The 25,860-nt window shown below is 46.5% G+C and overlaps 1 protein-coding gene across 2 annotated transcripts; it reads left to right on the top strand.

Moving 5' to 3' along the window:
- The first annotated feature begins 16 nt into the window (after positions 1-16).
- WNT11 (Wnt family member 11) lies at positions 17-25,730 on the top strand. Of its 2 annotated transcripts, XM_013956419.2 has the most exons (6): positions 17-165; positions 9,760-9,995; positions 10,728-10,841; positions 10,926-11,005; positions 12,527-12,819; positions 23,309-25,730. In XM_013956419.2, the coding sequence occupies exons 1-6, from the start codon at positions 83-85 to the stop codon at positions 23,481-23,483; spliced, it is 981 nt and encodes a 326-aa protein (XP_013811873.1). In that variant the 5' UTR covers positions 17-82; the 3' UTR covers positions 23,484-25,730. The 2 variants fall into 2 exon arrangements, with proteins under 2 accessions (XP_013811873.1, XP_013811872.1); XM_013956418.2 differs by having other exon boundaries at positions 10,728-11,005.
- The last annotated feature ends 130 nt before the right edge of the window (positions 25,731-25,860 follow it).

Genomic DNA, 25,860 nt, shown 5'->3' with positions numbered 1-25,860 from the left:
GCTCAGAAAATCAGGAAGACTCCTTTTTATTTTTCCTTTGGGAAAGCTGCTTGCCTTCTGAAAGCGGGTGACGGTGGAGAAAATGAAGCTGAGCCCGCAATTTTTGTTAGCTGCTTTTCTGTCTTTGATTCTGCAGACGGGGATTTGCTATGGAATAAAATGGATGTAAGTATCTGTCTTATCTCTCTGCATTTTCCATCTTTGTAGCCATTGCTGTTCTGCTACAAATTTATGCAACTTTCAGCGCGGCACTGCTATTTGAGGCGCGCTGTAAAGCCATTTAAAGAGCAGCGCTGCATTTCTCGGGGCATTCATTGGTTTCAAGTGTGTGTGCTGGGAGCTTGTGCTAACAATATGCCTCGATCTTCTTTCCAAAATATGCATGATTTAGGCTTGCTTTTTCTTCCCCTCATTGATACCAAAGGAAAGGCACACACTTGAACGCTCACATGAGCCACTTAATGAAGTTTCTAACGTTAGCTCCGACCATGCTGGGAAACTCTCCCGCTGGGAGCACTGATCATGCTGAGTACGAGCTGAGAGCAATAGGGACAGCAGTTAAGATAATGCCGCCAATCTCCAGGCACAGGGGATGCTTGACAGATAACATGTTTTTTTTGTGGACCTTTTAACCTTTGGATTTTGCGAAGGGTGTTAAAAAAGAGGCGGGGGAGGAGGGCGAAGAAATACCAGGGAGTGTGGTCAAGTCTGGATCGAGTTTCCTTGGAGGTAATGTCACTGCAGCATTTACAAACAAAGTGAAAACATCACTGACTTATTTCTTGGCTTAAGCAAGCAATCAGTTAGTTGCTTACTGCAAAATAAACAAGCAAGCCCCCTCCAGCACCCCTCGGGTTTCACGTCCTCGATGAGTGATGAGTCTCTTCTACTTTGGTTTGAAGCTGGGCACAAAATAAATAACAGGATGTGGGTTAGCTCCAAATGAGCATCTTTTACAAAAGAAAAGGCAAAGTAAAATGCGATGCCAGGACAAGTCTGTTGTGTTAGGACATAGTGCTTCGAGGTGAGGATCTTGGGGTCAGGCAGGGAAAAGGGGACAAGAAGTTCCTATTTCATTACTTTTTCTGCCACAGACCCTGTAGTATGTTTAATTCCCATTTCAGTGTCCGAGACGTTGTCGTTTGAGGCTACACTTGCACCACCTGTTATAGAGGTGGGATTTCTCTCTCTTAATTTTGGAAGTCTAAAAGTTGGGCATCTTGCCCGAGCCAGTTGCTTCGCTGCCCTGTACGCAGTCAGTTGAGAGAGGCACTTTCAGATGGTCATTTGCCCTCTCCAAAGTTAGACAACCAAGGCAAGAGTCTGGGGATGCCCTCTGGAGATGCCAGTGGAGACAAGCCATCCAACTTTTGTGGGCATCCAGAGAAGCGTGGTGAATCCCACTGGTGGGTGTTTAAATGCATGGGGTCAGCAAGAGGAGTGATCACCTACTTTAGGGCATCTTTCATGCGTCATGTCCATACTGGACATTTTGAAAGGATCACTTTTCAAGGACCACCTTGAAAGCAGAGGAGAGTTAGGATCTGATTTACTCTTCATTGTATTGGCATTACACCCTGTAGCAGCCATCACAGCTAAATTACGTCCTCCCCAGTGGGTGGCCTTTGCCTTCAGCTCCTCACCTGAAATATTAACTTTTCCTTTTGCCAACTTTCTTGAGTATTTAGGCTGTCGGCTTTGCGTATATCCAGCACCTTGCATGGGGGGGCACCTTTGCTGGAATCACGTTTAGCAATGTGTGCGTGAGCCCAGCAGAGCCCAGCAGAGCCCGGATTCATTTGCAACCCTTATTTGTGCTCAGCACATCTCGCCGGCTCCGGCTTCTTCGTGGTTCCCTCATTCAGCAGAGCACTTAGCGCGGATGCGCAGCCCAGCACTCTGCTCATCCAAGGGATCACTCGAGGGCTTGGTGCTAGGGCCACGATCAAGTAGGGTGCTAAATCCTGAGCATCAGGGCTCATCACTCGGATGCGACGTGTTGTCGAGCAGAGGACACACAACGCCTCTGGGACAGGCTCCTCCAAAAGGCAGGAGCTAGATTAACTTCAGAGGGAATCTGATTGCTCTGTGACAGATGCAGATGTGAAGAAAGGCTGGAAAGCAGGGCAAGGTTCGTAATAGCACTGCTGGCAAAAGCAGCCTTTTGGCCTGGAAGTGGTTAAGGGGTGAGTTTTTTCTTTTCTTTTTTTTTTTTGGAGGGAGGGGAGGGACAGTTGAAGGAAAGACGCTGAGGTTGCTGCTCCTCCCCTTCCCAGCAGACATATCCCCCTATCACAAACCAAGTGGGGAAGATGAAAGCTCAGATTAAAGTGGCATTTGAAGTATGAACGACATCCAGATGCACTGCCCGGCTCGACTCACACCTGTTTAAAACCTGGTGGAAAGCCGCACTCCCTGTCTGAGGGCACTTTTCATAAGCGGCACGCTGCCAGCTGGGATTTTACAAAGCAGTATTTTTTGCATTCACCGTCTCTCCTTCCTTTCCCACCCTTGTTTTTCTATATGAAGCCATGGGCCAATTTTTTTCCCCCCCCTTGCTGTATTTCTCCTAGTGCATCCATGAGGTTGCACCAGATTTAGGCTGCTGCCAGCATTTGGGCTAAGGGACCGTTCCTGGAAAGGGTAAACCCTTGGCAAATTGCGCCCGTTGCCTTGGAGCTGCAATCACAGCCCAGGACTCCCAAGTGCAAAAAGCCCCTGAACCTTCCCTCCACTGCGCGCGCTTGCAGTCAGCCCGCAAGACTCGCCGGTAGGGAGGGAAAAGGAAGGTACAAAGAAAGAGGAAAGTGCTAGGGAGGAAAGCGCGAGGCATTTTCGGCAGTGGGTTTGTCTCGGCGGTCTCTCCGCTGGGCCGTTGTTGTAGGCATGGTGCCAAAGGCGAGCTTCAAAGAGGAATGGGGGGAAAAAAAGATAAGGAGGTGGTTTTGCCAGATGTTTACAGGCCCCTCCTGAGCATGGAGAGCGCCGTGGCAGAAAGCCTGGCGGGCCGTGTTTGGAAGGCTGAGGGAGAAGGAGCCGCTGATATGAGGGGCGATAGGAAATTCAATTTTGATTTAATGTGTGATGTAATTGCAGGGGGAGGGGGAGAAGAAAAACACCCTTTTCAGCTATTTAGGACTTCCCTGTAAGACGAATATCCCCTGTAAATTAGTAAAAACAGGCGGAGTATAAAATGTAGCTATTTGTTTTATTTTATTTGGCTTATTTTTTACGAGTTCTGTGGTCCAGATCCCCAGCTGTTGTAAATCGGCACCGTTCCCTTCCCTGCAGCAGAGGTTTGCACTGCCGAGCATCCCACATGGTACGTGGAAGGTCGGTGTCTTGTAAACCTGCTCTTGCTGTGGGAGAAACTTCACGTTTTTGACCTCTTCCATCTGAGCTCCAGGGATTTACGCGGGTGTAAAGTCGCGGGTGCAGACAGATCTTTTGCTGGATCAGGGCCGTCAAAGAGAAGCAGCTTTCCCATTCAATGCATACAACCCCCTGAGTCTTATTTTTGCAAGCTGTTTTTTGCAAACGCCGTCACCTCCTGAGAACACATCTTTTCCACGCTGCTTTGTGGTGCTGGTCACATCACGGCAGATGAGGAGGCGAGGGGTCACCGTTGGTTTCAATGGGAGATGTCTCAGAGCCAGAGCATGTAGGGACCCTCTTGCTTTACCCACCTCCTTTGCATCCCTGGCCTTTTAGCTCCCCAGATTTGCTTGGGTTTGGCCAAGCCGGTTGCCGGATCGACTTGTTCACAGTAGTGCTGAAAAACAGGTGAGCACTAGAGGGAGCTCCAGCCAGATGAACATCGCACGAGTCTCTCCATGATGGGACGTTCAGGCATGGATGGGTTTTACAGGCATTTACTCCTCTCAGGGGTGCATCTCCTCTGCCCGGGCACCAAGGCAGAGGAGTTTCATGTTTGAGTTTCATCCTCAATGCAAGAGCGGTTGCAAAGAGGCCGAACTGAGCAGTGGCTTTTTATGGCGCTTCAGATTTAGGGAAAGATCAGCCTTGACAGCAAGTGGTGGCATTAAGTATCTGAACATTTTGAGGTGGAGCTGGATCATTTTGGGCAGTCTCTGCCTGTCCCTGGTGTGGTGGCTTGGGTATGTCCCAAGCCCTCTGGAGCAATCCCTGCCTGAGCACCATTTTCAGGCCCTTCTGCAGGCCATTCCCGGGTACGAGGTCAGTTTTGCAGCAGTGATGGCCACACAATTTCCACGGTTAAATCACAGCCCTTTGGAAGCAAATGGCAGCTCTGCTGTGCATTTCAGTGACCCCAGGATTTCCACCAGCTCGCTGACCTCAAGCCTGCCTGCAGGATCAAGGCCTTCCTGAAGTCAGCACTTCATTCCCTCAGCTTCAGACCACTTGCTTTCAAAAGGCAGGGGAAAAAAGGAAAGATTTTGTGCTTTCCATCAGTGCCTGCCTCTCTCCTCAGGCCGAGGTGTGGCCGGGACGGCAGGGCACAGGTGCCTGCAAGGAGACAGGTCTGCCTGGCAAGGGGGCTACATGATGAGCTGCCGTGAAAGGACTGCAGGATCAGGGCAGCGGGAGCGGAGAGGGGTGGTGGTGGTGGGGCACTGCTTTGAAGTGTGCTCTTCCCTCCTGACTCCGTAGGCAGCTCAAGAAAATTGGACAAAGCTCCACGGCCTTCTTCGGCAGTAGGTGAGCCAGCTCGCAGCTGGCATCAACTTCAGTCAGAGCTTGGGCTGGAAGTCAATGGCCTTGTGCCCACTGCTGCCAGTGCTGGATTTGGCACCGTATCTGAAAGCAACTCTTATTTTAAGCTTTTGCTTCAGAGCTTTTTTTTTTCTCCTCTCCTTCTTCCTCCCCACCTCCTTATTTCTTCTTCTTCTTCTTTTTTTTTTTTTTTAACTATATAAATCCTGCTCGTCTGTTTGAAAAGGCTTTGGGTATTCACTCAAACACTAGAACAACTTCCTAGGGGATGTGGTGGCTTTCCCGCTGCTCGTGGTCCCAAAGCTGAAGGTACTCCCCAGCAGCCCTTTTCTCACTCAAACAGCAGCGGTGGGCTGGGCTTCGGGGGGGGATGGCATAAGGCTCCCTGGCCTTGACTGCCAGAAGGTTAGACGGGGCGGTCAGAACAGTCCTGCAAGCCTTTTCCAACTGAAAGCCTGAGAAAACAACGCTTCTGCAGATTCAAATTCTTAAATGAGATCTAATGACCACCCCTCCCCCCATCACTGCCTCCCTTTTTTTAAAGTTTACCCTACGCTTCAATCTCCACAGCCATGTCATTTTGTGTAGATCTTTGTGTTTCAACCAAATCTCTGGAGGATTAAGGGGTTTAAGAATAAGTATAGAAACAAGAGTTTCTTTACAGAAAGCAAAGTAGACAATTTGGGGCAGAAATTCTCAGTTTCATCAGCAGTCCTTCTGTGATGCCTTCTTGGGTTACATCACACAAGGGAGGATGGGGAAGATGCGCTCCAGAGAGGGTGCATATCAGAAAGAGAAAATCTTTCCATGCTTTAAGGATGTTTTAAAGGGTATTAGCCCTGTACCATTCAATTCAATGAGTATTTCTCCCTTTGGCTTGAACTAGGAGCAGGGACCTACGCCCAGTGGTCCTGTAAACCAAATTGTGTATGCTTTTCACTGATGTCTGCTCAGCTCTGAAGGTACTTCTCCCAAACTGCTTCTCCCATGAATAGTCTTCTCATGGAGCCCAGATTTGCAGACCTGGGCCTATACCTCTCAAAGGACCAAACACTAGGGCATTCATGTTTTCAAATGAATTTATTAACTGCCCGAGATAATTAAAAGAGTAAACGAAAGTCATGATCCATCTATGCATCATATTTCCTCTGTAATTACATTTATGGTTTTCTGTCAGTATCCATAACTTCAATTGAAAGCCTTGCTATGCTATATATAAAGCAAGAGGCGTTTGGTTTGGAACCTGTTTATTTAAAGGGATGGGTCAAATATATATTTTTAAAAAAACAACCACCCCTCAGTTGTCCTCAGCTTTCTGGAGAATGGAGGATGGGGAAGGAGAGTCAAGGGAGGGGAACACAACATTAGCAGGAGGCAAGTGTGAAAAGCGGCATTTATGGAATGGCATCGGGTAAAACCGCACGTGCCGGTTCTCTGATGCAGTGCATAAGTCCAAAGGACGATATTTTTTCAGGGCTTTTTTCCAGCTTAATGACTAAAGGCTGTTATGTCAACTATGCCCCTGAGGGTTGCTTTATTTGGGCTTTATTATGCTGCTTTAGCTCTAGTCTCCCTCCCAGTGGTGGCAGCTGATGGAGACTGGATGGAGAAGGGGTAGAGACCCAGCACCATCACCAAATCTTGCTATAGACAAGACTCTTCTAGGGGAAGGGAGTTTCCTTTACGTTCCCCAACAAATGGACTTTGCTCCCCAGTAATGTCCTTTGTGGGCGAGTGGATGTCCCTCCATGATGCTGCCAGAATTTGTGGAGCAGGGAAGGCTGCGTTTGCTCCAAGTGACCTTGGTGCCTTTCCGTGGGCATGGTTTAAAGTGACAAGGGGGTAGGGGAAGACATTTGTGAATGTATGACAGAGACAGAGCAAACCTGGGCTGTCAGGGCATGGACTAGATGACCTAATTGCTCTCACATTCCTCATCTGTGATTTATAAATGCACTTTTAGGTCTCAGCAAGCGACTCCAATAACTGTGAGTTTTCTTTTCCATCTCCATTACCCTTTACTTTTTCCTCCTGACACTTGGAGATGTTTCCAATTATAGGTTCTCACAAGCAGAGGCATGAAGTTCAAGCCTGGGAGATGTTCAGAAAACACCTTCCTGCATTTTGCATTTTTACTCTTGGTGGGGTCCCTAGAGATCAGCTCGTTTGACAAGAAACAGCCATTGCTGCCATTTACTGAATTTTCCCCAATGGGGCTGCAGTACTTTCTCTCTTGACTTTTTGGCAGATCTTTGCCCCTCTTTCATGAAGTGAATCTCTTGTCGTGTTACAAATCTACTTCTCTCTGACGGTGATCATCTCAGGCCTTATGTGGTAATGCCGTTGTGCAGTGGTTTCTTCGTACCTCCACGGTCCCCTTTTTTCACAACCAGGGATAGCTTCAGGCCAAATTCAGCTTTCATCCCAACCTGAAGATTGCCCTTCTGCTGTTCCTGATTTGTCTGTACTGGTGAAATGCAGGTGCCTGAATATGACTTCCAGGTCCTTTAAAGATGCTCAAGATGTCTACACAGGGCTAGCAGATGCAGGCCCTGTGAGAGACATGCATCCTTCTGGAGGGGCAACCAGGGCCCAGGTGGGACATCCCAAGGCCTCTGAAGTGTCAGTAGGTACCTCTACTTAGGCAACTGAGTTGCTCCCCCACAGTGCAGTCTCTCTCAGAGACCTGAAGTGCTCCCTATTTGCCTGAAGTTCAGGGTATAACGCTCTCTCACTGCATCTGCCTCACCCTGCCTGCTTATTTTGCTTCTCAGGATGCACTGTGCTGGAGTATTTATCTTCTTTACTCTATTAGTGGCGAGCTGTGTTGGCCTCTTGCCTGATTCATGTTTCAGCCCTTTCCTGAGACTTGCTGATAGGCTTTCTGGGATAAGTTTTCACGGGTTTCTGGTGCCAAGTGCTAGGGATTGGATTCATCTCACCCAACTCTGTGCTTCCACAGTGCAGACGTTTGCACTTGGTGCCTGAGCTCGGTGCCTGGGTCCCTCTACAGCCAGTGCTGAAAATGAGCACTTCCAGAGCATGAGTCGTCTTCTCCTACTATAGAGCTCAGAAGTAGGTCAGATGAATTACACCGTAGACATGGCTTTTCCTTTCCATGGGTTAAAGAAAAACCATGGAGGACTATCGTAATGGCTCCACTGTGGAGGTTTGCACTCAGGTGACATGACTACTCTCCCAAGACTCGTGCCTCTAGCTTGAAGGACATAATACTTCCGAGCTACCTGAGCACCCAGAATATCACCAAGTTTTGTCTCCACCAGCTCAAGCACAGCACTAATTGTCATCTAATGTGGGGCAAGTTGCCTTCAACTGCCTGCCTGCAGACAGGGAGCATTGCATGGGTTGTGCCACAGTCCTGCCGTGCAAGAGACAGAGATGAACATCGAGTAGAATTTTTTGTCAATTAAATATTTCACTTTTTTTCTTTCCCTTGAAATTCACTGGCGAAAGCTTCTGTTCTCTGTATATTAAATGAACCTCTTTAAATATATGTATGACGTATGTATTTATATAGCTAGCAGAGTGGTGTTTTCCCTTCCAAGTTTGCCACTGATTATCTAGTGCCAGTAGTGCCAAATTCCAGCCGCCTGGGAATTTTTCAGCTCAGACTTACTCAGCCCTAGCAGGAATCGTAGCTCTTCCCTGTTCAAAGAGGGGCTGGGGTTAACAGTTGTGTGCAGCCCAGAGAGAGCGCCAACATACACACTGGCTGGTTCAAACCAATCTTGAGGGAGTCTGTGGAACATAGATGTGTTTTCCTGAAAAACGGAGATCAGAGCTAATACACCCGATCTTGGTTTGCGCTCAATTTTAGCTCTGTTTCCATCTCATTTAACTTCTGAAGGACATGGATGTTACAGCAATAAAGTGAAATTTGCCCAGAAATGTGTCTAATAAGCCAAACTAACCAAGATGGCTTAGGATGAAACTAAAAGGCAGCACATTTAACAAGCAGAGAAGGAAATATGTGTTAAGGCAGTGTGTTGCCAGGATCATATGCCAGTTGCTGGTGCAGCCAGCTAGAAAGTTGTTTTATGGGAATGAATAACATTTATGACTGCCCTAAGCAGGTCATAAAGATACAGAGGGAGTTACACACCAGGCTTCGGCTGATCACTGTGGGTGCTTGGGCAAGAATAGCACAGCTCAGTACGATGCACAGCACCATTTGCTTGTTTTTCTTTTACCTGGAGCATGAAACGTTGGCAGTTGCACACTAGAAGAACCAATGGTTTATGGGTTGTTGTTGGTTTCTTACATGGCAATATATGTACTGGTGCTAGGGGATCCGTTCTCAGTTTTGACCAGGATACCCTCTTTGCACACACTTGCGTTGTGCTTCTGCACTAAATTTTTGGAGACTGTGGAAACAGCCTTATCTTAGTGCAACAGCAATGGACTTGGTGAAGCTTGGCTTTAACTCTAAGGGAAAGCATCTGTTTTGCAAACTTCGTGGCTTTTTCCTAGGCCTTGCAGGGGATTTTCTCTGTAATTAATTACATGACATTTAGTATAATCCTTAGAGAGTGTGTGAGACAGATGCTGAACGCAAAGCACTGATAACACCAATCTCACTTTTTCTCTGAATGCCACAGTCTTGGAAGACCCAGATTTCTGTTATCATGGAACTGATGGGTCATTTTTCACTCTGCTGGGAGGTCTGTCCCCTTTATTCTTCAGCAAAAAGCCTTCCCATGAGGATTCACACATTCAATCAACTTGTCATGCTCCCCAGGAGCTCTGTCCTGGCTTCTATAGATGATGGAGAGAACTGGGCACTTTCAGAGGGTGATTCTTCCCTCCTATCTTAAATACCTACCTTAGATGAGATAAATCACTCTTAAAAGTTGTCCATCTTTCTCCACTGACCATAGGGATGAGCTTAAACTAGGCACTTAATTTGCAGAGGGCTAAAATTAGGTTAGATCAACAGAGGCCAAAACGTTTGCTGGATCAGAGGTAGTGGAGAAATTAATGCTGACCTGAAGATTAACTTTTTGCAGGTTTTAATGCCTTTTTGCATGTGTTCTGTCTCCTCAGAGCTCTGTCCAAGACTCCTGCAGCTTTGGCTCTGAATCAAACCCAGCATTGCAAGCAACTCGAAGGCCTGGTGGTTTCCCAGGTGCAGCTGTGTCGAAGCAACCTGGAGCTAATGCAGACAATCATCCAGGCAGCACGGGAAGTGATAAAGACCTGCCGTAAAACTTTCTCAGACATGCGGTGGAACTGCTCTTCCATTGATCTGGCTCCTAACTACCTGCTGGACTTAGAGAGAGGTAAACAGCACTACCGGCTCAGCCGGGGACATGAGTGAGTAGAGCCAGCCAGCGTGTGTGTATGTGTGCTGGGGGTTGGGAAGGGTCCTGCTGCCGTGAGAGGACATGGAGGGATTCGTGCAGTGTAGTTGTTCAGTTCTCTGAGACCACATTTGTCATTGTGGTACCTGTCACACCTAGGAGCTTTTGAGTCCACCACCTGGCCTTCCACAGCTCTTAGGACACATGCCACCAGTCTGGTTTGCTCATCTCCCAAGGAGTTGTGACTCACTCCCTCACAGCCATGGTGCTGTTGTTCAGAGCATGGAGACCTGTCAAGCAGCGCACGCTAAGCGTGAGGTTGCACAGTCGGCTCCCCTGTGGGTCAAGCTATCCTCGTGTGCACCAAGGTGCACTGCAGCTGCACGGTCTCCCACCCTCTCCCACAGGTCTATGCCCTGCTGTCAAGCAGCATCCAGCACAGGGGTTAAAGCAGGGAGGAGAAACCATGGTGGCCTTCCTCACTTGCCCCAAGAGTAGACCTGTGCACCTCCCTGCCCTGCTAGGATGCTGTCTCACATGTCAAAGAAGAGCTCGCTTAGGAGATTTGCTCCAAGCTGGTGATGCCATGAGAGGTCTCAGCTGCAGTGAGTTGGCGTGTTTGGTGTTCTGTGGGGCAGAAGCTGTGCAGGTCTCTTTCTGGAGAGCATCTAGTTGTCCCAGGAGCTGAGCTGTAGTTCTTGTCTCTTCCAGGAACAAGGGAGTCAGCATTTGTGTATGCACTTTCTGCTGCTGCCATCAGCCACACCATTGCCAGAGCCTGCACCACCGGGGACCTCCCTGGCTGTTCCTGTGGTCCCATCCCAGGTGAGACACCTGGACCTGGGTATCGATGGGGAGGATGTGCAGACAACCTCAACTATGGTCTTATCATGGGGTCCAAATTTTCAGATGCTCCCATGAAGATGAAAAAATCAGGATCACAAGCCAATAAACTGATGCATCTGCACAACAGTGAAGTAGGGAGACAGGTAACAAATCCACGAGAGTTATTGTAATTGTACAATCATCTGTAGTGGTTGGTCGCTCTGTGAAGTTCACTGTTTCTATCAGCTAGCGAAAGGAGAAAGTTTCTCCAAGATGCTCTGAACTCCTTTGGCCTGCTGAAGGCTGTGGCTGTAACTCACGCTGGGACTCAGGAGGCCTTGAACGCTATTATCAGCCCTATATAGCCATGGGTGGGATGTCTCATTGCCACCCTCTCCACAGCCAGGCGTGGCTCTGGCCTGCTTACTCCAGGAGGTGTGGTGGGGACGGGTCCAGCAACGCTCTGCCAAAGGCATTGCATATGCGAAGTGCTGTGTAAGCGCGGCGGATTATCATCTGCCAAACGAATCCAACAGCAGCTGCCTCCCAGCCATTCCTGCAGCCAGGAGGGCTGATTTTTTTTTTTTGTTAAACTGCTTTGCTAGTGAATATTCCTCTGTCTGGCAAAAGCAGGTTTTAACAGCTTGCATCCAGCCAATGTGCCAATGGAGGGTTAATGCTTAACATGTGCACAGCACTTGGTGTGCACCGAGGAGCAAATCCCCGCCGGAGCCCTCCACACAGCTGGAGAAATTGGGGAGGGGGATTGTAAGGGTGAACTCTGCACCTGTCCTTGAGGCTTCAGTGGTTCCCTAGGCTGGTCCCTTTCTGGGGGTACCTCTGGGTGAGGTGGAGGACAGGGGCTACAGCTTAGTCCTTACAGGGCTGCCTACACTTGGAGGCTGGATCTGGGACAGATAAGACCTAGAGCGTGTTGAGCTCGTTGGCAGCTTATTGTCTAGCTACAGGCTCAACTCACCTTTACAGAGCACCACCATGCCAAACTTGCCTCCCCTGGGTGCTTTTCTCTACCATTCCCTGCACTTCTACTCTCTGTGCTTTTTTTTAAATTATTTTTGTAATGTCTTAAGTTTTTCTTTTAATTGCATCGAGCATATTCCTATCTGGGACACAGTGTCGTCATGGCTGGTGCATTCACCCCGTCCTGGCGGCATTCCCTGCCGTGTCCCACAGAAAAGAGGCTAGTGCAAAACCAAAGTAAAAGGCTCACTTGGCCCATGACCAGCAGAAAGGCAGGGTGAGGGTGCCCTGAATACTTCAGAGCCTTGACATATCTGTTACCCAAAGTCTAAATCTGCTGGAGGCAGTAGTGTTTGTTAATTATCTATGTATGGATTGCTTTGATTTCCAACTCCTTAGAAATGTAGAGGGTGTAAATGCAGCACTGTGTAGATATCTGATCAAAATTCATAATGCTGTTTTGTCTGTTTGCTGCCTACAGAGGTGCCCTGGTGAAAATAGTCCCGGGCTGATAGTGATCACCAGGGAGCTGCAGGGTTTCATTCCCTTTGCACAGTAGCTACTCTAGTGTGACTGTGCAGAAATCAGAGCAGCAATCCCTTTCTATAGCAGTCTTCTTTAAGACAGTACCTTCTTTAGAAAGCTGGTGGGATGCTTGGAGGTAAGAGAAGGGCATTTCTTAACTCCTGCATTCCTTTTCGCAGGTCTTGAAAGCCTCTCTTGAAATGAAATGTAAGTGCCATGGAGTTTCTGGGTCATGCTCTATCAAGACCTGTTGGAAAGGCCTTCAAGAGCTGCGAGACATTGCATTGGACCTCAAAAACAAGTATTTATCAGCCACCAAGGTCGTTCACCGGCCCATGGGCACACGCAAATACCTTGTGCCCAAGGATATCGATATCAGGCCGGTTAAGGAGACAGAGCTGATTTACCTGCAGAGCTCGCCCGATTTCTGTATGAAGAACGAGAAGGTGGGGTCACACGGGACCCAGGACAGGTGAGGGTTTCCGCAGTGGGTGTTGATGGCACTCTGAGCCCCAAAGATGGAAGGGGCAGAGGGGATCGTGTATAAGTAAAAAGCAAGTAACTGTGGAGGTAGCACATGCATGCAGGTAAAGGGTAATTGTAACTTAGAGTATGGTCCACAGCTGCCCAAGCCTTTCAGTGGTGGCTGTGGCCAGGACAGGGCTGCAGACACCTTTTGTGTTACACAGGCAAGCACAAGGTACCTTTTGAAGGTACCTCCTTCAGGAAAGTCATGTAGGCAACTTGCATCTACAGGGCTTGTAATGATCAAGCACTTCTTTTTACCATGTTGAGTTCCTCTAAGTCATTTCTTACAATCTTTGCTCGTGTGATGAAGGCTACTCTAAGTATGTGAGTGTTAACTTCATTAGAATCAGTACTCCCAGGAGGCCTTAAAAGAATACGGTAGGCTATGGTGAGGAGTCTTTAGGATTTTTGATTCCATTGCATTTTAAAAAGCAAGGTATGTTTGAACTGCTAATGTCTCCCCAGAGGAATTTCTTCATCCCATTAATATTAGGGATTTAAGATCATCACACCCAAACCTCCACTGGGCACAGTGCTATCCCTTTCCCAGGATGGAGACATGCCTGTCTCTTCTCATGATCCATTTAATTCCCTCCAAGACAAATCAGTTCCCCCTTCGGTAGTCTGAGCATCTCTGGGTGGGTGGCAGACCCTTCACCAGCTGAACAGTTGCATTATTTCCAGAATTTTGCAGGTGATGTTATCTGCCCAGAATTAGCAGTGAGCCAGTCCTCCAGCTGGACGTGCCTTGCAGGAAGTGCAGTTCTCTGGATGAGATGCACAAATAAGGCCCAGGCTGTCTGTGGCTGTTAGTATCCCAGGACATTTAAGTGAGGTGCAATGGCTGGATTTCAGGCTGGCTTATTAGTTGCTGTCTGTCAACTTGGTTTTCTTCAGCTGCTTCCTGCATTCTTCCTTGCTCTTCATGTTACCTGGCGGTGCAGTCTCAGACAGTCATGTTACAAGGTGAAGGCACCTGCTGTTTTGCAAGGTCTCTGCATGGAAACTCTTGTTAGCCATAGAGGTCTTTCCACTGTGTATTGAGAAGTTCAGTGGAAAGAAGATTTTACTGTAACAGAAATGAAGTAAATAACCCAGACACATAGATACATCCTCCTTGGATAGCTTTGATTTATAGGAAGTGTTTGGTGAGACAGTGTTAGATGATATTCTTTGACAATGGCCATTTAATCAGTAACCACAACCCTCTACAAAACGCATCTGTGTTTATCTAGTGAAACTGACCTGGAGAAGATGGTAGTTGAGTGACAGAAGGCAGAAGGTGACTTTCTCTGTACAACAGCGCTTATCTAGCAGCTCCACGGCGGGAGTGCTGGGCTGCTGTTCATCGTTAGTCCAGTGATGGAACAGTAATTAGCAAGTGAAGACATTTATGAGTCACTGTGGATCGTAGGGAAAAAGCATGTGCTGAAACTGTTTTCTGAGGGAAAATGTCATTTCAATGGAAGCAATGGTTTTGTGGATTTGTGTAGATTTTGATGAATTTGTGTCTTGACCTCTTTGTTGGGCCGCTCTGTTTTGCAATGAAAAAATTGTGAGGTTATTTGGAAACTGATTTTAAAGGAATTGCATGAAATCAGCAGGTTAAGGTGTGTCAAAACCAAAATAAGTTCATTACAAATTTGCCAAATGAAACATTTTCAATGAACTAAAATGCTTTTTAGAGAGGAGGGAGTCATGACTTCTTATTCACCTAATTCCAGTTTACAGCAGGTTTTGCCTTTTTTATCCGAGCTAGGTCTTGAATGCTTTTTTTTCCTTTTTTTTTTTCCTTCTTTTTTTTTTTGAGGATAGGAAAATATGTGTTCCAGGCGTCCGTTTATCCCGAGCTGGGCAACAGCAGTGATTGTGAGCCTGCCAGGCAAGGGTCCACAGGAAGTGAGACTGAGTGAGGATTTAGAGGACCGAGATATTAAGGCAGGAGGGGATGACTTTAAAAAGGAACCTGTCAAAAAATACTCCTTATTCTCAAACATGCAAGACGCTGTTGGCTGTGGGAGGCGAGGAGAGAGATATAGTCCCATGTTGAGTCGTAGGTGTCTCTCAGGCCAAGCTGTAAGGTCGTGTGTACTTACAGTCATTTTCCTTGTATTTCGCTGACCAGCTCTTGAGAAGATGCCTGGTGTCTCAGATTTGGCACGTGTAACACAGACCGTAGCAGCTCATTTTCTGAATTAAATTAGCGGAGGAAATAAGTGTAAAATCCACACGATATGTTTGCAGATCCATCCATTCTTCCCTGGGGGAGCAACGAAAAGGAGGGGAGCTTAGCTAGCCCTGGCTTCCCCCTTCTCCCCTGGATGCTTATTTTTCCTCCTTAATTTTTTTCTCAAGGAGAAAACATTTAACATTTCTTAAGCACGGTGGCTCTGTTCCAGCCAGACACGGGGTTGCAGAGATAGCGCCTAATGACAGAGATGAGGGGAACGGGAACACAAAAGAGTTGCTGTTAGAGAGGGCAGGAAAAACGCGCTTGCACTTGCTCTGAAGAGATGTAAAACGCTCACAAGGAAATAGCCCAAACAAGTTTTTATTTTATAAGTCAAGTCCCAGGGGCATCTTAACATTTGATCCTTGTGCACGTCAAAAATTTGGGGAGATCCTGCTGTTTCCTGCTAGGCTAATTTTTAAGGCTTTTTTACAGCAAATGGAATCAAAAAGAGATTTTAAATGATTATCCCTCAGTTTGCATCCCATGAGATGTTGGGTCTGGGCAGCTTTGGCAGCGTTTCAGCACTGCTTTCTGCCCGGAAAGGTGTGTGGAGGGCAGGGGACCCCGCAGCGCCCATGCTGAAGCCAGCCTGCCTCCCGCATCCTCTCTTGCAATATTAGGTTGCATCTTGTTAGTGACCTGCCAAGCTCTCAGTTGGAGAAATAGGCGTTCATTTGTGCTGCTGGCGGAAGGATTTTACTGAAATCAATAAGGCAAAGCAAAAGGAGGAGGGTGGAAAGCAGGATCGCAACCACGGTATGGTGTGCTGATGATTTTAAACAACCCATTTTCCCATTACACGCAGGATTTTAAAATTCACATTGCTTTCTTTTGGTTTTTAATTTTCTTAAAGAAAATGAGTTATTTTGCACCATCCTCCCCTCTCCCCCCAGGTCCAGTGCTCACTCAGAGCACGGTGGAAAGAGGACCGAGGTTGATGGCTCAGTTGCAACACCCTGAAAGTACTGGGTTTCAGTGTATGCTGTAGGGAACAGTCCTGCGCTGGCAGGTGGGTGGAAGGGATAATCTAATCGGCCGCTTCCATCTCTATCCTCTCTAATTATCCCTCGCATTACTTGGACTTATTGTGCACTTTTCTGGTAGGAAAGGGAGTCGAGTTACCTTGTGGTGGAACCGCGTGAAAAGTTCCACTCAGAAAACATGAACTCAGCTGCTCAAAAGCCTTTCAGAGCTCTTTGCTGAAAGGCTTTCAAAGCCTTCTTTGGAATGAACCTGAAATGTTTTTTAAGACACCTTGGCCTTTCTTAGCTTTTTGTTGAAATTCAAAATAGTTTGGAAATCTGCATGCCTCCAAGCGGTTGGGGTGTATCCAGATTTCAAAGCCAGGGAGTTAAACCCGAACCTGAGATTTGAAGCCTCACGACTCTTTGATGTGCTCAAAATCTGATTAAGGAGCCGAGTTTTGCAACTGTTGTCCAAGGCTTCTGCAAACAGGCTTGCTACAACCCCAGCCCTCATCAATTCCAGCCAAACTATTTGTGCTTATTTACCACCATCACACTTTCATAGCCAATAAAAATGGTCTGGAGACCAAATCTAAAGAAGCTGCTTCGTGGAACTGCATGTGAATTGTATGACTTTCAATACAACAAATCTAACCGCAGAGGAAAAAAAGTTATATTCCTGTTTCAGAGCTTTCTTGGAAGAAAACACCCTATAACTCATCTTTTAACAAGGTAGTTCAGTTTCTCCTGCCTGAAGAATTCATTATCAGGTTCAAGTAAAACATAAATAATAGCAGATTATGAAATTGGGATCTCTTTTGTGAGAAAAGAAGTAAAAGTATTAACCTTCTTTATCAGTAGGGTGCAACGTATCATATTTCAAAGGCTGTTTAAGGTCCCTTAAGGAATCCAAGGAAAGGGAAATTCTGCCATGCATGCAAAAGCCTCCAGCTCCTGAAGTCTTGCAGAGATTACTGAGCTGTTTATTACTGATCTTTCCCAGAGCAGCCTTGGAGCCAAGTGAATGCTTCTCCCTCTGTGCTGAAGATGGAAAGGAGCTTTCTTAGGCTGCAAAAATCAGGCCGCAACATTGCAGGCAGCAAGGGGTGAGCAAACCACGACACTAAGCTGGGCTGATGTGCCACCACTCCTCAGCTGGCTCACTTTGGCCATGAACGTGGCCATTCCTTTGGAGGTTGTTCCTTGCTAATATATTTGTTCATTTCTTCAATATAAAATACTAGTCCTAAGTGTCTCCCAAGGTGTCTTACGCTAATATATTTTATTGGATAGGAACCTGCATGTAATTACTGAGCATGCCTGTGCTGATCAGCAGTAACTTGTTTAGCTGCAGTGCCTGAGTGGAAATGAAATTTCTTAGCAGAAGCACTCATATTTATATAGGGAAGAGTGGTAGTTATGGGTAAACGAGATCATTTGATGTTTATTTCTTTTTACTGCCTCTTTAATCAAAGTCCCATCACTCAGGGCACAAGAAACAATATGCTGAACTTTGACTTTGATTTGGTTAAAATTTGTATGATGATTTAGGAATTTTTGAAACCATTATCAGACATGCCACCCTTCACTCATGAGACCCAAGAAATAATGAATAACAAATTCAGGGAAGTTTGAACCCGTCCCACTCTGACAGACCTGGATTTGACAGTAAAGTTTCCTGAAAACATTTGTGAATAATGAGGTTATTGGTGGAAAAAGGAAGTTCACACAGAAAAATTGCAACAGATGGTGAATTCAGAGAGAGAGAGAGAGAGAGAGAGAGAGAAAAAAAAGCCCCTAAACCAGCTCTCCTAAAGATATTCACTCCCTTTGCATTAAAACAGCACTGCAGTTAGAGAACATCAGGTCCAGAAAGGACTTTTCACAAAATCTAATCTTTTTAGCAGTGAGACTGAATTGAAAATACCTGGGCCATTACTGAAGATATTTGTCTAAGTGGTTCTTAAAAACCAGTTTCCCTAGACAGTCTCCACACTTTCCCTAGACAACCTATACCAGAGCTTTCCTATCCTTAGAGTTATCATGTTTGTCTTAATCTGAATTTTCCTTTTTTTTTGTTTTTTGGAAATCAGACTGATCATTTCTTGTCCTGCCTCCTCTGGATATGAAGAGCATTCACTTGCTCTCCTTGTTACCGTGACATTTACTAGATGGGAAGGCAGCTCTTCTTACAGACTTTTCTAAGCCAGCTCCTTCAACCTTTTCTAGTTTCTGAACTGCTCCTCTGGCTCGCCTGAGAACATTCTCACATTTATTTTGATATTTCTCAAAGCATGATGCTTGCTTTGCATTTTAATTCACTTTTGCAAAATGCTCTCAGCTCCTTTTGGCCTAACATTATCCCACATTTTTGAAGCTCACTCGCTATTTCTTCATTAATGAAAATACAGGCTGGTTCTGGGATCTCCCTTGATACCTCCTCACTGACATGAAGTATTGATAACTCTCTTTAGTACAGTTGTTCGCTGTCTGTCTCTAGTTGTTCCCTGTGGATGAGAAAACAATTTAAAAATAGTTAAGATCCTGCTCTTAAAATCTTATATGAAAGTTGTGCACTTTGATGTATTTTTAGCGAAGTCCATTGTGTTATATGTTTCTTGGGAGAATCAAATGAATTATTATTCTCTCTCTTTTATATACCACTATGTGTCATGACATTACCAAAACAAGGAGCACTAAAAAAACTAATATAAATTTGGTTTAAAAGAGAAAAAAGGAAGTATTTCTTTACCCAGCAGTAGCATCTGCTGGAACTTGTGACCACAGGAGTTTGTGGAGGCAGTTTCCATGAGTTCAATGAGTTCAGAAAGGGAAATCCATGGACAACATGCCCACAAAGGAGTACCAAAAGGTCCAGGCAGGAACATGCCTTCTATCATCCCTAATGCAACAGTTTTGGATGCTGGTGAAGTACGAAGGGATGGACCGTAGAAAGTGGCCAGATTCGTGGTTTTCTCCCTAAACAGCATTTCCCACTGCCATTGTAGAGTCCTGGGCCAGGCAGGCAGTTACTTTGACCCAGTAGGACATTTCTTACTTTCCTGTAAGCATCTTCCACAAGATCGACAGGGCTGGTGGAGCACCCAGTGGACATCTCGTCCACCTCATTGTCATGTGCCATCATTGTGGCCAACATGGTAGGCAGAGTGGACCTCAGTTTGGCTCTCCAACAGCAGCTGTCAACAGGGCAGCCAAAAAAATAATCTATGCTTACATCTGCTGATGGATCAGAAATGAACTGGGATCTACAGAGAAAATACACGTAGCATCTCCCAGTAGCTTTTAGTGGGGGAAACACCATCTTATTTAGCTTTAGACATTCAAAAGTTAGACAAATAAGCTGGTAGGCCACTGTTTACATTCACTGCACAGTCAACTGGTACCTCCAGAGGACAGTTCATCCCATTCCTCCATCCTGCATAGGAAACCGTCTCTAGTACGAACCAGAGAGTACCTGTTTTCTTGCATGTTGCTGAGAGATGTGAAACAGCTCTTGTAATTAGGATGGTAGAAGATGAATAATTTAGAAGTAGAGAAGGAGTCACTGACCTTAATTTTGCTTACTAGACCATCTTGCTCAAATTCTGCTAACACAAGACTCAGATGGTTTTAAGGAGAGCTAGAACATTCTGCCTGTCACCTTGTGCTTCTGTCTGGGGTACTTAGATTTCCAGTTGGGAATCCTTCTGCAGGTCCCTATGGAACAATGCAGAAACCCTGCTCCTTCCTCATCTGCAAGAGACTATAACTGGTATCTTAAGATGAAAATTCCCCAAGAGGTAACTGTGAAACTTCTTAGCCTCTCCATCTGGGGCAGGATTCTCAAAAATGCAAATATCTCCTTGCCCATCTCTGCAGAGAGGCCACCCCTGTGGTGTAGCTGTTTGGGCTCAAGAGGTGATGTACAGCAATGTTTTTGCAAACGAGGGCTGGTAGGGTGAGATTGTGGACAGACAGATTGAGTAGGATTTGTCCAGTCACTGGGGCCAACCTCCTCCCATCTTGCATAAAGAAGGAAAAAGCATGGTGGCAATCTGAAGGCATGTTCCTGAGCCAGGACCTTGGCCAGGATTATGGCTGAGGCATCATTTTTCACTGGTCGTCCAAATGCTTTTGGAGGTTTGGTTAAGATGCAGTCAACTACGTTCATATTTTCTCTCTGAGACTCTGGAGAAGGGCATTTCTCTGAGTTGCTGGAATTGTGCTGGACTGGGCCCAAAACAAACGAGATTGAACTTAACCCATCAGCAGGGAGCCTGGTGAGATTGCAGCTGAGGTCTCTGACAAGCAGACACTCGGGGGTAGCTTCTGTGGGTAAACTCTGGTCTTTGGGCTTCTTTGTCTTTACCTACTAGCTCCCTGTACACATAGTTACGGCTGAAAAAAACTATCTTTGTTTTGGCTTGTTTAAAAGAAGTTAAAGATTATTCATCCATCCCTACAATTTAAAGCAGAAAACAGAATATCTAGTTAGCGGCATTGTCAGGAAAGTTTTCTAAAAACACAGTTAGGGTCAGGATGGGGTCAAAAGCTTTGTTTTGGATATGCAACCCCCCTCCTTCTGAACGTCTCTGTTCCTCAATCCAAAACTGAGGGAAGTGTGGGGGATTTTTTAAAAAGTTCTGTTTTTTTCCTTTCTTTGTTTCAGATCAAGTGGGATGGGCTTATCTGTGGGAAAGTGAAGTAGATCAACTTTTTTCTTTTTTTTTTTTTTTAAATGTGTATGCATATCACAGGAGTGGATGTAAGGAGAGGGAGATTCCCAATTCCCAGACAACAGGTGTAAGAGTTTTGCTCTGTATTTGAATTGAGTAAATTCAACTGCAGGGTGCTTTGTACATCCGGGGAATATCCTTGATGGCGAATTGGTTGCTTAGCACCAGGTGGCATGGATGCATCGTATACCCAGTGCCGTGCTTCTTCAGACTCGTGCTCCTCGCTAGGTGAAACTAGGGGCAACAACCTTTCCAGCCACCGGTAAAGCTGAGTAAGGTTTTCAAATACCCTCCCTTCTCCTAATGTCAACATTCCTGTATTTGAACCTTTGCTCTGAGTATTTAATGCATTTACTAATACATTTATGAGGAGTCATTCTGAGGTTTCCTGGTGGAGGGGCCCTGGTTCGCGGGGGTACTAACAGCGCTTTTGGTTCAATGTTAGGCAAACACGCTCAGTGTGGTTGCAGACTTCGGCTTCGGTAGAGGCTTTCAAAGGTTTGTAAATATTTACACACACTCCCGAATGAGGGGAAGAAGGGGGGAGCCTTTAAAAACCTGGAGAGGAATGTGAGTCAGAAATAACAAACAGGAGGCCCGCCTGAGTCAGAAATAAATAAGGGAAGAACAAGAACAAAATCTCAACACCTCATTAATCCCACAACTTCTCCTAAAGCATTACCTCAGGAGGAGTTCCTATAAATCTCATGGATTTGTTTCCATCTATTGATGGAGTACTCAGTTCGATAGTCCAACTCATGCTCCTCTCTCCTTTCCCTGCCCAAAACCAGCCTTAAAATGTTTCTGTCCAAAATAACTAGGCGGAATAATATTTAGGAGAGATGTCAGTAATTCCCCACAAACTCCAAACTGCCTTTCTTTTAATAATGTCAAGAGGCTCCATCAAGTTCGCAGTCTCCCTAAGTTGAGTGCATAATGAGATCTTTTACCCTAAGGTGCTAGTGTGCAGTCAAGCATCTGACCAAATGTGAACATTTCCACCCTGGGTTACCTTTACAGCAACTGGAGAAATGGCATCTCTAGGACATGGTTCGTCTCATCCAAAAGTCAATGCATGTTGCTCTCGGTCAACTGTGAAGGCAGCCCAGGGTGACAGGCTGTGGTGGGGTTGTCTGTAGCATAGAGCGATGTAATGTACTCTAACATCTAAAGTTTGGGGAGATGAATCCCTCCTGGTGAGAAGGTAGAGGACAAGAGTCTCTGGAGGGCCATAAAAGACAGAGTGCTTGAACACAGGATCACTTTTTCCTCTTTTCTGCTTTATCAGGGCAGTGTGTGATGTCAATGAGTTTTTCATGTGGATGTGTGCTTCCCACTGTCATTGCTGACTATGTTTTCAGAAGCAGCTAGCCATGTTTAATGACATATCTTAGGATATTTCCAACTTAGGATACTTCCAACTTGAAGATCTTAGGAGAATGGGGTAGCTGTTTTTTGAGAATGGTTGAGCATCCAGTTTTGCAAAGTCAGGTCCCTTCCAAAGTTTCTCAGCACTGGCGATCAAAGAAGGAGGTTCCCCAACTCACGGGTTACTTTTGAACACTCAAGCCAGCCACCGGAAAGCAGACAAAGTGAGGGAACCCCATACAATGACAGACTTACCCTGACAAGTCTGTATTTAATTAAAAGCAGAAGCGAAACAAGCAGTAAAAGTCCATGTGGTATTTGGCGACGTGTCATCCCACACTGTGTTCCTGCCGTGCTGCCTGCTCCTGGGTCAAGACTCGAGGTGGTGCACGGCCAGCTCCCCTGCTGCTTGTGCCGGGCTGGGAGATACTTGGAGGGGAAAGTGCAGAGCCCTGCCCTGCTAGTATCGGTAGTCATTTCCCTGATATGGTCAGGGCTGGATAATGGCTGTAAGAGCCTGCTCAGGAGCTTTCCCAGCCTGGGATCATTGGCACAGAGCCTGTGCAAATACTCTGACTGCAGGGTTCCTCCTCCATCCCTTTTCAGGTTAGGCAATGTTGGGCAAACATCAGTGTTTGTCCTTTAGGGGATCTTCTTCTCCCAGCTCCCTTCAAACAGCTTTGGAGCCAGCCTGGGAATACTCAGCCTGAGGACTATGAGTTTTTGTTTCAGTGGAGGTATCACCATTGCTTCTCTCCCTTGCCCATAAGGGAGCCAGGGCCTGGATAACAGGCAGCCTGAATGTCACTGAGCCTGAACTGAGACTTATAACAGGAATTAAATGCTATTTTGGGTGTCAGAGCAGGTGATGTGAATCCTAGCTGGGGTTTCAGAGCAGGTGATGTGAATACAGCCCCAGGGCCCTCCGTGTCTCCCTTGCAGATGTAGAAGGCTGCCTGGCCAGGTGCCCACCTACCGCTTGCTTGCTGCAGCTGAGGCTTGAATGTGCTGGTCTCACCCGGTGCCTTGCAGAGCCGTCAGGCCCCAGCGCTGTTGCAGGCACTGACCCATCCTTGGTTTCCAAAGCTCTGTGGGGATTTGCGCTTGCTCACTGCATTTCCTTTGTTCCAGGCAATGCAACAAGACCTCCAACGGGAGTGACAGCTGTGACTTGATGTGCTGCGGCAGAGGCTATAACCCCTACATGGACAAAGTGGTGGAGCGGTGCCACTGCAAGTATCACTGGTGCTGCTACGTGACCTGCAAAAAGTGCGAGAGGACTGTCGAGAGATACGTGTGCAAATGAGACCCCCCTCGCTCCGACCAGGAGCTGAGACGCCAGCGGCACCCAAGCACTATTCACAGAAGAGAAAACATTTCCCCGACTAGACGTCGCTTATCTTGTAAAGACACAGACTTGAAGAAAGATGGTAGGAGGAAAAAGCAATCACACCAGTAAAAATAGGACCCTTAAAAAAAAAAGCAAATGTAAAAAGTGGAAGGTTTTCCCCACCAATAAAATGTTCTCTGAGAAGACAAAAACTCATTTGGGATGGTATCTTCTTCCAAAATATTTCCTATGGTTGCCAATGACGTCCAGCCATCAAGTGCCTTAGTATTTTGAGAAACAAAAGTAGAAACTTTCCCCAGGGGAAGAAAAACAACTCTTGTTTGAAAACGACTAATGCCTACACCTGCTTATGCCTTCTAGTGTGGGTATTGGGTCTGCATTAGGACCATCCCAGAAGGGAAAACTCGACAACTTTTCAGCAATAACTCTATTTGTTGCCAAAGACTTAATTTTTTGCATGGAAGCATCCACTCAGGATGGCAAAGGTGGAAAGATTTTCAGGTTACTCCCCTGAAACAAACCAGTCATTTTAACCTTTCTTTTATGCAGGTCTGTGACTTCAAAGCTACCGCTGCGGGAAAAGCCTGTCTTATCAGAGCTGGTTCCAAACTCAGCCATTCAAAAAAACCCCTCGGATACCAAAGGCAGTGAGGGTAGGATACCCTGCGAAAGGCTTTGTGGGCACGGGGTCCACGGGATTGTAGTGGAGCAGGTAGGATGCAGAAACAAAGTCAAAGAGAAAGTAACAAAAACAATTTCTGCTTGCTTTCTCTCCTGCCTGTTGGGTATTACGCCCTTAATCACTGTCACTTTGCTGTGCTGGGCCACCCAAGGCCTTTCAAATCTGCCACCACCTTTTTTCCCCCTGCCAAGCCGTTGACCGAGCCCTGAGAAACTGCAGAGTCCTCAGCACTGCTCAGCCCCGGCTCTCGAGAGTGCAGGCACGAAGGTTAACAGCTATTCTCAGCAGACCGAAGTGGGAACATGTGAATCTTTCACATGGCCCTGCCCTGACACAGCAAAGAACCACTATCTGTGGCTGTACATATTTTCTTTTGTACGCGAACATACAGAAATATTTATGATATATCTCGTGCTTTCCTCTATCCTACTTTATACATAAATATATCTATATATTATAAACAAGCCTTAACAATAGTATGAAATAAATGCTGAAGTTACTGGTGCAACAGCAAAATCCTAGAGTTATTATGTTTTGCTCAAGGACATTGTTTCTTACTTGGAAAGCTACTCTAGTTTCCCTCCCAAAGAAAGGATAAGAGGCATTTACTGGCGTGGGATAGAGAAGTTCCACTATTCCCTATCTCCCAAGCCTGTTCATTTTCAACAGAATTAGCCAAGATACAGCTGAGGCAACGAAATGGAGCATTCAGAGAAAGTCACTGCTCTCATGCTGTTCTTTATATCAACGATCATTCTCGTCACTAAAATATCCTGGTGCCCTCAAGCAGCATATTAACATACGTGACTCGTACCTGTCATGAGCGGTTTGTTCCTCGTTTGCGCACGGGGAGAAGAATTGCTGTGCAGTAGAGTTTTTACCTCTGGTTAGCTTCCCTTGGTGTCTCTGTTTTGCCGTGGACATCCAGCTCTGCGTGTCCGTTGTGAAAGGCAGCGCTGGAGAAGGCTGTCTGCTCCAGGAGCAGAGCCTGTGAAGGCCTTCAGGACTTTTGGGGGGACCGTGTTACCCGGGCGGAGTGCTGTAAGCAGCTAGCAAATCTCCTCTTCGCCGATGAAACTTCTTGTTGACCAAAGCGTTCACTCGAAAGCTTCCAGTGTTACTGTAGATCCCTGGATCCAGGTCTCTGAGCATCTAGAAGATAACCAAAATGTTGCCTCAAAGCCACTGCACAGAGAGAAGAAAAGTGTGACGTTCTTGTGGCCCATCATCTTTTTGAGGAACGCCATGGCCATGATTAAGGGCGGGAGGAGTTTCTTCCTCGCCAAATGTATATACAATAAAGAGATGGCATGCACAGGCCAGTCTGTGGATCTCTGTGAGGAACGCTCTGGAGCCCACCATAAATTCAGTTTCTGACCCCCTGCGATGTCCTGGCACCCCAGCGCAGTACTGCCCTTCCTATGAGGCCTCCTGGGTGCAGTCAGCCGACTTCTCCATCCTCTAAAGTGTGTGGGGGACAGCAGGCACTTTCCTTGAGTGAAATATGGCCATAACACCTCTGTTCTCCCCTGAACCCTTCATTCTCACCCAGCCAGTCTCTGGGAAGCAAGTGCCTCTGACATGTCGCTGCACAGCCCTCAGGGATTGGGAGAAAAATGCCCAGCATTGCGGGCTATAGAGCAAAACTGG

This window comes from Apteryx mantelli, chromosome 1, assembly GCF_036417845.1.
Source record: "Apteryx mantelli isolate bAptMan1 chromosome 1, bAptMan1.hap1, whole genome shotgun sequence".
Lineage (NCBI taxonomy): Eukaryota > Metazoa > Chordata > Aves > Apterygiformes > Apterygidae > Apteryx > Apteryx mantelli.
This window is presented reverse-complemented; position numbering and strand designations above follow the sequence as displayed.

Excerpts from the sequence above, each read along its gene's own strand:
- WNT11 (XM_013956418.2), top strand. The coding sequence starts at position 83 with ATGAAGCTGAGCCCGCAATTTTTGTTAGCTGCTTTTCTGTCTTTGATT. Across the intron at positions 9,996-10,727 it reads CCTGCTGGACTTAGAGAGAG|GAACAAGGGAGTCAGCATTT; the intron begins GTAAACAGCACT and ends TGTCTCTTCCAG. Across the intron at positions 12,820-23,308 it reads TCACACGGGACCCAGGACAG|GCAATGCAACAAGACCTCCA; the intron begins GTGAGGGTTTCC and ends CCTTTGTTCCAG.